Consider the following 15,733-nt stretch of genomic DNA (forward strand, 5'->3'; position numbering starts at 1 on the left):
AGCTGGCTGCCGTGCAACGCGTTCGATTCCCGCATGGATCAACTAATTGCGTGATTCACAAATTGTTGCTTCAGGTCTGAGTGTCATGTGTATGTTAAACTGTATGTCAAAGCATCCACGACACAGGAAAAAATCCTAGTGTGGGACAAGGTTTCAAAAAATCATTACTCTTAAATAAAAAAAAAATCTAAATATTAACGGGGCCGTCTCCATATCAATAGGCGAGACCGAGTAGGTAGAAATAATTACTTCCTCCATAAAGATATAATTTACTGCCAGAACAGTTCACACTCAATAAAAATCGATAATTAAAAATAAATTATATACGTAAACGATTTCTTATTACAATACAAAGTATCAATGGAATCATGTTTCTGAACAAGATCTGTGTAGCAAGTAAGTTATAGATCCTAGGTATCATTTTGAGGCCATATTTCAAGGTCATAAGGGAAAACTAGACTAAGCTGATATCTAGACCTTATTTCGGTCTGGAAAAATAATCTCATTTCCTATATAAACGTTCAATTTCGTCGCAAAATTGGGACATAAAGTATCTATAGCTGTGCTAGAAGCTAGATAGAACTAGACCCTTATAAAATATCAACGTTATTTGCTATATGTGTTGAAGAAAATATTCTACCAATATAGGTCTATTTATTTTTTTATTATTATTTATCTTTATTGGGCCTCCAACAGTTGTATACCTACATTATTATATTTATTAACAAACATTTCCAATATATTTAAGTAAAATGTTACAATTAATTATCTAGATATAAACAATATTCTTTAAATAAAATTATCGATTTATAACACCAGCTATAGATAGGGGGTGAGCAAACTAGCAATACATTAATTAGGTACATGAATAAAGGTACCTGCACTAACTAACTTTTGTTTTTTTACGGCAAATATAAGCCTTATCGTTGTACCTAAAAAAATCATTAGGTACCTTTTGCGTAAGGAGATACTTCTTTCCTTCAAGGGTGTTAAATTATATTAAATTTGCGTCCGTCCATCCGTCTATTTTAGTAAAATCCCAAAATAATCTTATTTAAGGAAATGGTCTGTGAACAAAGGGATCCAGTCATTCCCCTCTTACCTTAGTGTAGGTAATTGAAATGACGCGAGTTTCTTTGTGAACAACTGCAGAAGAAATATAAAATGGGATAATTCATGTAATAATATTAGATTGAAAACGTTTCCTGTTTCCATGTGAATTGACCTTATCTTCGTATTTAAATAATTCATTGCTCAAACATCCCAGCGTGGGTTCTAAAGTTTTTTCTAATAAAAACATTCTGACAAAATCATAAAGGAAATAGAATCACAATACTTACTTGTTTCATCAGTACGAAAATATCTGACTAACTTTTTCAGATATCAACCGTAATAAAAGTATAGAGTGGTATTTTCAAAGAGACGATTCTCTCATCTCATTAAACTTACTACCCTAACTACTTTCGCGTAGGTACATTATTAACAAAACAATTATAAAGGCTAGAACACACACGGTGTTGAAAACTTTCATTAATTACCTTAAAAACTTTGTATTACCTAATTAGCTCTGGTAATTAGTTTTTAAGCTTAAAAAGCGAGTTAATATGATAATGAAGAGTCATCCAGTATGAGAGTAGGAGGGCTTACACCTGATGCTGAAACTCAGTTAATATGTTAATGGATTCACACGTTCACGATGAAAAATAATAGAAGTAGTAGATCAGAGTTTTGTTCATTCTTTTTCATTAAGATTGTACTTAGGACATTGTGAATCTTTCCTCTACTAGTGTGACAACAATTTTTGGCATTTTGACCTTTTCCAAACATTAATATACTGTTCGTTCCTGCTTTTACTGTTTCCTAAAACATAAATCTTCGTAATAATGAATAACCTTTACATGTTCATTCGGAATTGGGGTTTGGGAGGTTCTTTATTAAATCTGTGAAGAGAACCGAAAGGAACATTACCTATTTGTGCAACACTTTTGTCCTACAATATCTCTTGTGTAGTTTGCTACTACTCTTATCTGATCAGTACACTTAGTACGAGTTAGCTTTATGTTGAAACGAGAGAGCGTTTAGGACTTTGATCGGTTGGTTTATTTGAGCCAGCCAATCAGAGCGTAAGGCAAACTCATACGAAGGGTACTGATCTGATAGTCTCTGTTGCGAACTTGAGACTGACCTTCCTATCTCAAATCGGTTAAGAGAACATAATACAATTTCAAATCATTTCCTTCCCAGCTATCCTTCTTTCAATCCACGCTGCGAATACATACATACTTCTAACTGCAAACCTGGAGGATGTGCACGCACTGGCGAAGCAGATTGCTGCATTTCCCATAGCCCAGCAGCTTCACAAGATATTCCGCCGAACTTCCACTATATTCAACCAGCATGCTCAAGGGAATAGTGATCCCAAACAAAAGACATACATGAAAAGTAAACCCTTGACTGGAGATACAAGACAGCAGCCGCAGATGAGGACTGCTCCAAGTTTGGATGACGAGCCTGACTACTTAAATAATGAAAAAGACTTCAGATACTCTGATACTGATGTTGATGCTCCAATAGGACCCAAAAAAGATGGTAAGTACGTACGACCTGACGATATATTATATATTGCTTACCTGAGGGTAAGCAATCGCCGCCGCCCATGGACACTGGAAACATCAGAGGGTTTACAAGTGCGCTGCCGGCCTTTTGGGTTTTTTTTTTACATTTGTTCTCCACGGACTCTTGGTCCGTGCCCTTGTCATACAATTTGTTTTTCTTTTTACAATAAATTTTATCAATGTGGTATTTACATTACACACTACAATTAACCACAACTATTAAATTATAACTACAAAAATACTTACGATTAACATATTTGTTTTGTTTTATCCACTAAATTTGAATTTGACTTTAGACTGCCTCGTTGGCCGAGTGGTTGCAAGTGCGACTGCCGGGCAAGGGGTCTCGGGTTCGATTCCCGGGTCGGGCGAAGTATTACTGGGCTTTTTTCGGTTTTTCGAAAAATTTCTCAGTGGTAGCACGGAGTCTGGAAATGTGCCCGGTATATGGCAATAGGCTCACCACCTATTACATGGGACTTACAACATAAATTGTGAAATGTGGGTGTACACAGTGGCATTATGTGCCATAATGTGCACCTCTGCCTACCCCTTCGGGGATTAAAGGCGTGACGATATGTATGTATGTATGTAAATTAAATTTACCGGCTCTGCCAAGTCAGTCCACCAGCGCGCTGGGAGAGCCGACCTGTCCCAGCAGAAGGCACTCGTTCACGAGTATGACGTGTGTGTCAGCAATTGGTCCGGTCAACCATTTTGTTGGGAACGCAAGGCCTTTTTGGGGTTAGGAATTTAAGGGTTGTTTGAATCGGGGGTTGGGAAGATTGGGAAGGGAGAATTGGGCAAGCAGCAACACAAGCGTTGTTTCAGGTCGGTTTTCGGCGAGGCCGTGGTATCGCTCCTAATCATAGTCTAACCACACAATCACCCAACTCGCAATAGAGCAAGCATAGTGATTAAAGTTTCTCCGTGAGAGAAGAAGCCTTCGTATCAGCTGTAACCACTTTATAAGCGGTCCATAGAGATGAACCTCTTAGTTATAGTAACCCACCGGTTTGACAAGTATTCAATTTCTTCCAGTCCCACTGTTGAACGATGACGATGAAGTTGAAGTGTGGAAACCAGATCCAAAAGGTAAACTCTACATCACATAGCTTCATGCTTTTTATCCATGAAGTGGTAGGTAGAGGCACACATACAATGTAACATAATTATCACCAGTTATATGTATAGGGCACGGGATTACTGCCATATATAGTTTTTGAAGGGGGAAAATCATTCAATGTCTTCTCCGGCTTCGGTTGAGGTGAGAGGGAGTGTCAGACTCTTACTGATTAAAAACTACATCGTTCTTACTCTTGCTTTTTGAGCCGAAGCCCCGGTAACCCGCTCGGTAGTCCGCACGTCCTCCGCAGAGTCATATTCTGTCATTAACATCATTCCTGGCTCCATAATATAAGGGTTTTCGAAAATTATCATCACTATTTACCCCGCAGCAAGGTATCGTACTCGGGAACCCTTGTTCGATAGTCGTCCTTATGCTTATAATCACACGACCAAAGACAGTTAAAATGCTAGATTGTACTTAACTAACTGCCTTTGAGTTTTGTAAAATTGTTCTTAATAATTGAAGATGGAACTTTAATAATTGTAGTTTCCTCCATAATAATAGTAGTTGAAGCCGTAATTATCTTCTCTGTAGAGAGAACAGATTAAAAGAAAACAATTTACATTCACTTCCTTTGGCTCGTCGACTGAAGAACTTGGATTGTTCTTCATAACTTTGTAGCTTTGGAATACATAATGTAACTTTAGTATTAGTTATCTTATAATATGCAATTGGTATTTTAATCCATAAAATAATCTGTTTCTTTGGAGCAAGAGCAAATTTTTTTTTGTGCCGCGATGGAATTCCTCTTGTTCTTTCCAAGTTCGCCGTCGTGGCGACGACAGACGGTGTGCTGGATTCACCGCACCCGGCAGGTCTTGACTTATCGCTACATTTGCAATAGGTCCTACAATGTAGTAACTCCTGAAGGTTGCTTTCCTTGCTAGAGTCGCTCGCAGGCTTCTCCTATGCAGGTCTGCTACCGCCTCACGGCGCTGATGTCTGGCGCGTCTACAGTGCGGCGGAGGAAGAGCAAAACTACCTGAACTTACTTTTACATTTAAATAATTCGATATCTAAAGCCTTCAGTTTTTTTTGCCAAGAGAAAGGGCAAATATTAAATGTTATTATTATTTCTCCTAACAGTAATAGAAGAAGAGTTGAACGCTAAAATGCCGGACGACACTTCAAACGAATATTCTGACGAAGATGTCGGCCAAGTGAAGAGGCGGCGCCAGATGGGACCGGACCTGGTAACTCTCGGGAAGAATGCCAGCTTCTATCTCAAATCTATCAAGAAGATCTTCGAGAACATTTAGCTTGTAATAAAAGTATTAGAATGTGGGATTCATTGATTGTACATATTATCCTTACTTGTTGGACATCTGACATTTGTAGCCAGTTGTGATTTGCGTCCCATGTGTTAGGGGGAAGCGTTTATTTCTTACTAGCGACCCGCCCCGGCTTCGCACGGGTGCAATGCTGATATACTAAATACGCTACAGAAAAACTGTGAACGTTGTTTATAAAAAAACATAGCGGCCCGCGCCGCGCCGCGTCGCCGTAAACGCTACGTTCCGCAATTTTTAAATCTGTACATCTTCAAAAATATTGATTTAAATCAGATGCTGTAAAAGGCCAAATAGATCTATATTAAATCAACAATGTATTTAAGGTATTTAATTGGATAAGGATTAATGCTGTATTGGTTAAAATCGCTTCGAATATTAGTCATTATTTGTCGTAAAAAGTAAATGACAAAAAAATGTTATTGTGGGATATCCATAAGAGATAGACATATACCATCGCGGAGTTTTCTGTAGACCTTTTCATTGTGTACAATACTTAGTACATTATTTTGATAAATCTCGTAGGATTCAGCCTGCGTTTGCAATGTAAGCGGAAAAAATGTAATTATTTGCGACATCACATTAGAAACCTCAAAAATAACAGTATTTGTCCACTATTTAATGGATGATATTATACATAAAAACCTTCCTCATGAGTTACTCTATCTATTAAAAAAGACCGCATCAAAATCCGTTGCGTAGTTTTAAAGATTTAAGCGTTCATAGGGACATACAACATGATGACAGAAAAAGCGACTTTGTTTTATACTATGTAGTGATACATAGATGTAGACATAGATGGAATATGTAACAAGTTTTATTGTTGAGTAAAATGATCATTATTAAACCAGAGCCAGGAAGTTGGGCGGTGTGCGGTGTATCACCCCCGTGCTTCGGAATACACGTAAAGCCGTTGGTCCTGCGCCTGGTCTCCCTCTGGTCGTCTATCGACCCATCGGGTTTAAAGAGTGACTGAACAGAGAGTACACCTGTGTACGCACACAATTGAGTACTATAATCTTCTTTCTTCTTCTATATATAAAAATCAATTGCTGTTCGTTAGTCTCGCTAAAACTCGAGAACGGCTAGACCGATTAGGCTTATTTATTTCTTGAATTATTCGTGAAAGTCCAAGGAAGGTTTAAAAGGTGAGAACAAAACGTTTGAGGCGGTACGAAGTTTGCCGGGTCAGCTAGTAACAGATATTTTTTTGGTACTCTATAGTGTAATAATTAACTAAAATTCAAAGTTTCATCACGTAAATCTCTGGAGAAAAGCCCTACTAGTTTGCGCAGCCTACGCGACGCTGTGTCGGTGTGCGACATCATCGGGCCTGCCTGCGCACGCTGCTCATGATGAAGAGTCCCCCTGTGACTCGACAGTACTAGAGCTTTTCTCCATTAATTTACGTGAGTAAACCGTAGATTTTAGTAAATTTAGTATGTCTCACGATAGTTGTTATAAAAATATAGTGTAATAATAATTATTTATTTTTATAGAAAAATATTCTGTGTATGCTTAGAAATCAGGTCAAGGTAAATTATTGTTAGATAGTATTCTCCCGTAAAATGTTACAACTGTGTGAGTATAATATGTAGTTTCCATCTATAGTTAATGGGATCTACTGCCGGGTTTTTCATCAGCCCGAATTGCTTATGAGGCTCTCGAGGCATTCGGGTTGAGTAACCGGTTATTGGATTTTTTATACGGCTCACCTCGCCTAAAATTTATTCGCAATAGATAACCGTAAACTTAGAACCAATACCAGAAGTACGTGGAATTTAACAGTGAAGAAATAGGGTATCTAGATACAAAATAAAATTATTAGACCTAATGGGTTTTACGTGTTTTTTAAGTAGGTACGGTATAGCAGCAGAAAAGCAAGCCACTTAGAAGCATAATGATAAAGACACAATTGGTTAATAGATTACCATTAGGTACATTGTTTTTTTATAACCCGGTGAACGAGCAGACGGATAACCTGATGTTAAGCGATTGCCGCCGCCCATAGACACCTGAAACACCAGAGGCGTTACAAGTGCGTTGCTGGCCTTTTGGGGGCTTAAGAGTTGTTAGGGAATCGGGGATTGATTGGGAAGGGAGGTAATTAGGCCTCCGGTAACCTCACTCACACAACGCATGTGTTCACGTCGGTTTTCTGTGAGGCCGTGGTATCACTCCGGTCAAGCCGGCCCATTCGTGCCGAAGCATAGCTCTAACACACTTACATTATTTATTTCGTAATAAAAGTCGGAAATTCGACAGTATAGGCTGTGGTATAGTGTAGCTTGATGTGCTGCCATACATGACTCCGTTGTTTCGTAATACAATGATTGTCAGCACATTTGGGCAATCGATACAGCATGACAATGGTTGTTGTAGGGCCAGTCATCAGCTAGTAATTACTAAAATCGATAATTAAAAACAAATTATATACGTAAACGATTTCTTATTGCAATACAAAGTATCAATGGAATCATGTTTCTGAACAAGATCTGTGTAGCAAGTAAGTTATAGATCCTAGGTATCATTTTCAGGACATATTTCTAGGTCATAAGGGAAAACTAGACTAAGCTGATATCTAGACCTTATTTCGGTCTGGAAAAATAATCTCATTTCCTATATAAACGTTCAATTTCGTCGCAAAATTGGGACATAAAGTATCTATAGCTGTGCTAGAAGCTAGATAGAACTAGACCCTTATAAAATATCAACGTTATTTGCTATATGCGTTGAAGAAAATATTCTACCAATATAGGTCTATTTATTTTTTTATTTATTTATTGGCCTTCCAACAGTTGTATACATTATTATATTTATTAACAAACATTTCCAATATATTTAAGTAAAATGTTACAATTAATTATCTAGATATAAACAATATTCTTTAAATAAAATTATCGATTTATAATTACATGAATAAAGGTACCTACCTGCACTAACTAACTTTTGTTTTTTTACGGCAAATATAAGCCTTATCGTTGTACCTAAAAAAATCATTATGAGGTACCTTTTCGTAAGGAGATACTTCTTTCCTTCAAAGGTGTTAAATTATATTTGCGTCCGTCCATCCGTCTATTTTGGTAAAATCCCAAAATAATCTTATTTAAGGAAATGGTCTGTGAACAAAGGGATCCAGTCATTCCCCTCTTACTTTAGTATAATTGAAATGACGCGAGTTTCTTTGTGAACAACTGCACAAGAAATATAAAATGGGATATTTTGTGTAATAATGTTAGATCGAAAACGTTTCCTGTTTCCATGTGAATTGACCTTATCTTCGTATTTAAATAATTCATTGCTTAAACATCCTAGCGTGGGTTCTAAAGTTTTTTCGAATAAAAACATTCTGAAAAATACATAAAGGAAACAGAATCAGAGTACTTACTTGTTTCATCAGTACGAAAAAATCTGACTAACTTTTTCAGATATTCAACCTTATTTTAAAACTATAGAGTTATATTTTCAAAGAGACGATTCTCTCATCTCATTAAACTTACTAACCTAACTACTTTCGCGTAGGTACATTATTAACAAAACAATTATAAAGGCTAGAACACACGCAGTGTTGAAAACTTTCATTAATTACCTTAAAAACTTTGTATTACCTAATTAGCTCTGGTAATTAGTTTTTAAGCTTAAAAACCGAGTTAATATGATAATGAAGAGTCATCTAGTATGAGAGTAGGAGGGCTTACACCTGATGCTGAAACTCAGTTAATATGTTAATGGATTCACACGTTCACGATGAAAAATAATAGAAGTAGTAGATCAGAGTTTTGTTCATTCTTTTTCATTAAGATTGTACTTAGGACATTGTGAATCTTTCCTCTACTAGTGTGACAACAATTTTTGGCATTTTGACCTTTTCCAAACATTAATATACTGTTCGTTCCTGCTTTTACTGTTTCCTAAAACATAAATCTTCGTAATAATGAATAACCTTTACATGTTCATTCGGAATTGGGGTTTGGGAGGTTCTTTATTAAATCTGTGAAGAGAACCGAAAGGAACATTACCTATTTGTGCACACACTTTTGTCCTACAATATCTTTTGTGTAGTTTGCTACTACTCTGTTCTGATCGGTAGATACACTTAGGACGAGTTAGCTTTACGTTGAAACGAGAGAGCGTTCAGCACTCTGATTGGTTGGTTTATTTGAGCCAGCCAATCAGAGCGTTAGGCAAACTCATACTAAGGGTACTGATCTGATAGTCTCTGTTGCGAACTTGAGACTGACCTTCCTATCTCAAATCGGTTAAGAGAACATTATACAATTTCAAATCATTTCCTTCCCAGCTATCCTTCTATCAATCCACGCTGCGAATACCTACATACTTCTAACTGCAAACCTGGAGGATGTGCACGCACTGGCGAAGCAGATTGCTGCATTTCCCATAGCCCAGCAGCTTCACAAGATATTCCGCCGAACTTCCACTATTTTCAACCAGCATGCTCAAGGAAATGGTGATTCCAAACAGAAGACATACATGAAAAGTAAACCCTTGACTGGAGATACAAGACAGCAGCCGCAGATGAGGACTGATCCAAGTTTGGACGATGAGCCTGACTACTTAAATAATGAAAAAGACTTCAGATACTCAGATACTGATGTTGATGCTCCAATAGGACCCAAAAAAGATGGTAAGTACGTACGACCTGACGATATATTATATATTGCTTACCTGAGGGTAAGCAATCGCCGCCGCCCATGGACACTGGAAACATCAGAGGGTTTACAAGTGCGCTGCCGGCCTTTTGGGTTTTTTTTTTACATTTGTTCTCCACGGACTCTTGGTCCGTGCCCTTGTCATACAATTTGTTTTTCTTTTTACAATAAATTTTATCAATATGGTATCTACATTAAACACTACAATTAACCACAACTATTAAATTAAAACTACAAAAATACTTACGATTAACATATGTATTTGTTTTTTTTTATCCACTAAATTTGAATTTGACTTTAGACTGCCTCGTTGGCCGAGTGGTTGCAAGTGCGACTGCCGGGCAAGGGGTCTCGGGTTCGATTCCCGGGTCGGGCGAAGTATTACTGGGCTTTTTTCGGTTTTTCGAAAAATTTCTCAGTGGTAGCACGGAGTCTGGAAATGTGCCCGGTATATGGCAATAGGCTCACCACCTATTACATGGGACTTACAACATAAATTGTGAAATGTGGGTGTACACAGTGGCATTATGTGCCATAATGTGCACCATAGGGTTCTGCCTACCCCTTCGGGGATTAAAGGCGTGACGATATGTATGTATGTATGTAAATTAAATTTACCGGCTCTGCCAAGTCAGTCCACCAGCGCGCTGGGAGAGCCGACCTGTCCCAGCAGAAGGCACTCGTTCACGAGTATGACGTGTGTGTCAGCAATTGGTCCGGTCAACCATTTTGTTGGGAACGCAAGGCCTTTTTGGGGTTAGGAATTTAAGGGTTGTTTGAATCGGGGGTTGGGAAGATTGGGATAGGGAGAATTGGGCAAGCAGCAACACAAGCGTTGTTCCACGTCGGTTTTCGGTGAGGCCGAGGTATCGCTCCTAATCATAGTCTAACCACACAATCACCCAACTCGCAATAGAGCAAGCATAGTGATTAAAGTTTCTCCGTGAGAGAAGAAGCCTTCGTATCAGATGTAACCACTTTATAGGCGGTCCATAGAGATGGACCTCTCAATTATAGAGACCTCCTGTTTAACAAGTATTCGATTTCTTTCAGTCCCATTGTTGAACGATGACGATGAAGTTGAGGTGTGGAAGCCAGATCCTAAAGGTAAACTCTACATCACATAGCTTCATGCTTTTTATCCATGAAGTGGTAGGTAGAGGCACACATACAATGTAACATAATTATCACCAGTTATATGTATAGGGCACGGGATTACTGCCATATACTTTCGAGGGGGAAAATCATTCAATGTCTTCTCTGGCTTCGGTTGAGGTGAGAGGGAGTGTCAGACTCTTACTGATTAAAAACCACCTCGTTCTTACTCCTGCTTTTCGAGCTGAAGCTCCGGTAACCCGCTCGGTAGTCCGCAGTCCGCAGCGTATACTGCTGCATTAACATAATTCCTGGCTCCATAACATAAGGGTTTTCGAAAATTATCAGCCCTATTTACCCCGCAACAAGGTATCGTACTCGGGAAACCTTGTTCGATAGTCGTCCTTATGCTTATAATCACACGACCAAAGACAGTTAAAATGCTAGATTGTACCTAACTAACTGCCTTTGAGTTTTGTAAATATGTTCTTAATAATTGAAGATGGAACTTTAATTGTAGTTTCCTCCACAATAATAGTAGTTGAAGCCGTAATTATCTTCTTTGTAGAGAGAACAGATTAAAAGAAAACAATTTACATTCACTTCCATTGGCTCGTCGACTGAAGAACTTGGATTGTTCTTTATAACTTCGTAGCTTTGGAATACATAATGTAACTTTAGTATTAGTTATCTTATGCTTTGCAACTCGTAATTTAATCCATAAAATAATATGTTTTTTGGAGCAAGAGTTAATTTTTTTTTGTGCCGCGATGGAATTCCTCTTGTTCTTTCCAAGTTCGCCGTCGTGGCGACGACAGAATAGATGGCGTGCTGGATTCACCGCACCCAGCAGGTCTTGAATTATCGCTATATTTGCAACAGGTCCCACTATGTAGTAGCATCTGCTGCTTTCCTTGCTAGAGTCGCTCGCAGGCTTCTCCTATGCAGGTCTGCTACCGCCTCACGGCGCTGATGTCTGGCGCGTCTACAGTGCGGCGGAGGAAGAGCAAAATTTCCTGAATTTACCCTAATATTTAAATAATTCTATACCTATACCTAAAGCCTTTAGATTTTTGCCAAGAGAAAAGGCAAATATTAAATGTTATTATTATTTCTCCTAACAGTAATAGAAGAAGAGTTGAACGCTAAAATGCCGGACGACACTTCAAACGAATATTCTGATGAAGATGTCGGCCAGGTGAAGAGGCGGCGCCAGATGGGACCGGACCTGGTAACTCTCGGGAAGAATGCCAGCTTCTATCTCAAATCTATCAAGAAGATATTCGAGAACATTTAGCTTGTAATAAAAGTATTAGAATGTGGCATTCATTGATTGTACATATTATCCTTACTTGTTGGATATCTGACATTTGTAGCCAGTTGTGATTTGCGTCCCATGTATTAGGGGAAGCGTTTATTTATTTCGTAGAAATAGAGTATGTAATAAGTTTAAATTTTTTGTGTAAAATGATCATTATTTAATCAGAGCCAGGAAGTTGGGCGGTGTGCGGTGTATCACAAAAGTGTAAAGCCGTTGGTCCTGCGCCTAGTCTCCCTCTGGTCGTCTATCGACCCATCGGGTTTAAAGAGTGACCGAACAGAGAGTACACCTGTGTACGCACACACTTGAGTACTATAATAGCAGATATTTTTTTGGTACTCTGTAGTGTAATAATTAACTAAAATTCAAAGTTTCATCACGTAAATCTCTGGAGAAAAGCCCTACTAGTTCGCACAGCGTACGCGAGGCAGTGCCGGTGTGCGACACCATCGGGCCTGCCTGCGCACGCTGCTCATGATGAAGAGTCCCCCTGTGACTCGAAAGTACTAGACTTTTTCTCCATTAATTTACGTGAGTAAACCGTAGACTTTAGTAAATTTAGTATGTCTCACAATAGTTGTTATAAAAATATAGTGTGATAATTATTTATTTTTATAGACAAATCCTCTGTTTATGCTTAGAAATCAAGGCAAGCTAAATTATTGTTAGTATTCTCTCGTAAAATGTTACAACTGTGTGAGTATAATATGTAGTTTCCATCTATAGTTAATGGGATCTACTGCCGGGTTTTTCATCAGCCCGAATTGCTTATGAGGCTCTCGAGGCATTCGGGTTGAGTAAACGGTTATTGGATTTTTTATACGGCCCACCGCAGCTAAAATTTATTCGCGATAGATAACCGTAAACTTAGAACCAATACCAAAAGTACGTGGAATTTAATAGTGAAGAAATAGTCCCTAGTTACAAAATAAAGTAAATTAATAGACCTAATGGACTAGGAAAAGCAACTTAGGAGCATAATGATAAAGACACAATTAGTTCTTCATCTTTACCATTAATACAGACTCATCTTTACCATTTCATTGTTTTTTTTTTATGGTATAAACCGGTATACGAGCAGACGGATAACCTGATGTTAAGCGATTGCCGCCGCCCATAGACACCTGAAACACCAGAGGCGTTACAAGTGCGTTGCTGGCCTTTTGGGGGCTTACAACACAAGACGCAAGACAACGCAAGCGTTATTTCACGTCGGTTCTCTGTGAAACCGGAAGTATAGCTCTAACACACTTACATTATTTATTTAATAATCAAGTCTAAAATTCGACAGTATAGGCTGTGGTATAGTGTAGCTTGATGTGCTGCCATACAAGACTCCGTTGTTTCGCAATACAATGATTGTCAGCACATTTCGGCAATCGATACAGCATGACAATGGTTGTTGTAGGGCCAGTCATCAACCAGTAATTACTACGTCATAATGAGAACTCGAGCTGCGGAAGTAATGCGATGACGTCACACAATAGGCGCCATATTTGTTACAAATGTCAAGGTGTTAACATATCGCTTGCGTGTACAAATTATTGAATTACCTACCTAATGAGCATCTTTGATTAATGTTTGTTGCTCTTCGATAGTGGTGTCTCAGTTATGTGGGTTTCAGAGATGTTTTTTTTATCTTCTTCTTCTTAAAGGACTTGTTTCACAATGTCTGGATAGCCACTATGTATCAGATAAATTTGAATTAAGAACGTAATTTGTATGCACTATCTGGCACATAAGTCTATCGGGCACTTGTATGAAGGTGTTGAAACAGGCGCTAAGCATAACCTTTGTTCTATGACAGTTAATTTTGAAATGAGATAATTATCCTATCCTAAAATAAGTAATGACCTAAAAATAATTAGCTAAGGAGTAAACTCTAAGGTTGTATGTGTACCGCTACAAAATCCATTTGCCCATTTTCAAACTATAAAATAAATAAAATTCATAACTTTATCCGTAAGTTTAGTCAATAAAAATCTATTGGCACAATAAAATAAACACACGTGTCGCGTGTCGTGTCAGTTTGACGTTTGAAAAAGTGCTGTCGAAAAGTAAATGTCAAATGGTTTGTTGTTAAGTTTTATGATTTGATTGTTAGCTGTAAACACTAGTTTAGTAACTGACTGAATTTATTATAATACGTTCGTGGATAGATACAAATCTTGAGCTTAAAATATAGAAGGAAAAAGAAACATAAATCTCGTCCAGTAATTATACACGAACTTGATGATAGGAGGTGATGGCTAGACCTGATTAGTAAAAAACTAGGTCTGTGTAAATTAAACTTGAGTTCAGGCATTAACATAATAAATTGTAGGTATTTTGTTACACGACCACGCAAAAACGGTTGATTAATTTTAGCCTCAAACTTCGGTTTCCTGTAATTTTTTGTGCGTGTTTTCATTCTGGTATACCTAGTAGGATGAAACGAATTTATATTTGATCTGATATTTGTATTTAAATATTCTTAAAAATATTTAGGACTAAACAACATGCAGTCACACACGAGCTTGTACGAGTAAACTGATAATCATTATAATTTTCGTGAGGTGAGAGATACTAAATTAATTATTATGTTTTTTTTCGGCTTACTCACTTAATTATTTGACAAGGAACTCGACTAGTTTCAAGCCTTGCTATATACTCATACTCATGAGCAGCATTCCGCGTCACGCACTGCTACTGTCGTGTATTAATAATTAATTGATAATCATCTGTTGACCACATCAAATACATGCGTCACTTACAATGTACATTGTACATGCATACATAATACATAGATCTGAGAGAAGCACATTGAAAGGGCAGATTCTTACACAATAGACATCGGGGCTGTATACACGTGGAATACAACTACATAGGTATACATAGGGGGTATGTCGGTGGATGTCCATGCCAGAGCATCCGATTCCGTGATTAGATTAGATACGAACTGCAGCGTGAACCACAGCATTGTGAACTCGTCTACCCGTGTGACGTAGCTGCTCAGTTTGCGGGGTAGATATTCTATAGGTGTATTGACAGTGGTGTAGCGTACCTTGGCAGGGCCACGTATATAAATTAAGTTGGGGCCTTTTCTTTCCTCTCAAAAAGAATTATTTTCTTGCGTAATTTACTTGCCTATTCCTTCTTTTTTTGCGTAAAGCATGCGTTCATAAGTTTAGTGCACAAACTTTAGGCAATTAACATTGTTATAAGGGCCACCAAACATGGGCTTAACTTTTATAAGCACCTGTACTCTTTGAAGCTTGAGAAACAGGTCGGAAAAACTCATTGGATGACCTGCCCCATTCAAAAAAAAAAACAAAATGGGGGTCCCCAAATACATTTTTACCTACTCTAAGGTTAAAGAATTAACAAGCTATTTGTGGAATTATGTAAATAATTAATACGTATTCACAGTGTAACTGGAATCTGGATTAAAGTTATAACCTTCCAAATAGCTGTAGGTTGAAGGTGATGTAAATTCTGGCTTCGTACAAAATCTGTGAAAGTAATAAGTTTAGCCAGTGAGCGCCATCCATCATCGGTCGCGAATTAAATTATTTTGTAGCTACACAGTACACGGCGTACCGCTACTCGTAATTTCAATTTAAATAATCGCCAAC

General features: G+C 38.0%; 1 protein-coding gene across 4 annotated transcripts; it reads left to right on the forward strand.

Annotated features, from left to right (window-relative positions):
* Positions 1-238: 238 nt before the first annotated feature.
* LOC118271516 (uncharacterized) lies at positions 239-12,138 on the forward strand. Of its 4 annotated transcripts, none has more exons than XM_050695784.1 (4): positions 239-396; positions 2,245-2,589; positions 3,657-3,710; positions 11,923-12,132. In XM_050695784.1, the coding sequence occupies exons 1-4, from the start codon at positions 369-371 to the stop codon at positions 12,093-12,095; spliced, it is 600 nt and encodes a 199-aa protein (XP_050551741.1). In that variant the 5' UTR covers positions 239-368; the 3' UTR covers positions 12,096-12,132. The 4 variants fall into 4 exon arrangements, with proteins under 4 accessions (XP_050551741.1, XP_050551742.1, XP_050551743.1 ...); XM_050695785.1 differs by lacking the exon at positions 11,923-12,132 and adding an exon at positions 4,831-5,023; XM_050695786.1 differs by lacking the exons at positions 2,245-2,589; positions 3,657-3,710 and adding exons at positions 9,334-9,678; positions 10,757-10,810 and having other exon boundaries at positions 248-396; positions 11,923-12,138.
* Positions 12,139-15,733: the final 3,595 nt, after the last annotated feature.

The sequence above is a fragment of the Spodoptera frugiperda genome, chromosome 9 (genome assembly GCF_023101765.2).
Source record: "Spodoptera frugiperda isolate SF20-4 chromosome 9, AGI-APGP_CSIRO_Sfru_2.0, whole genome shotgun sequence".
NCBI lineage: Eukaryota > Metazoa > Arthropoda > Insecta > Lepidoptera > Noctuidae > Spodoptera > Spodoptera frugiperda.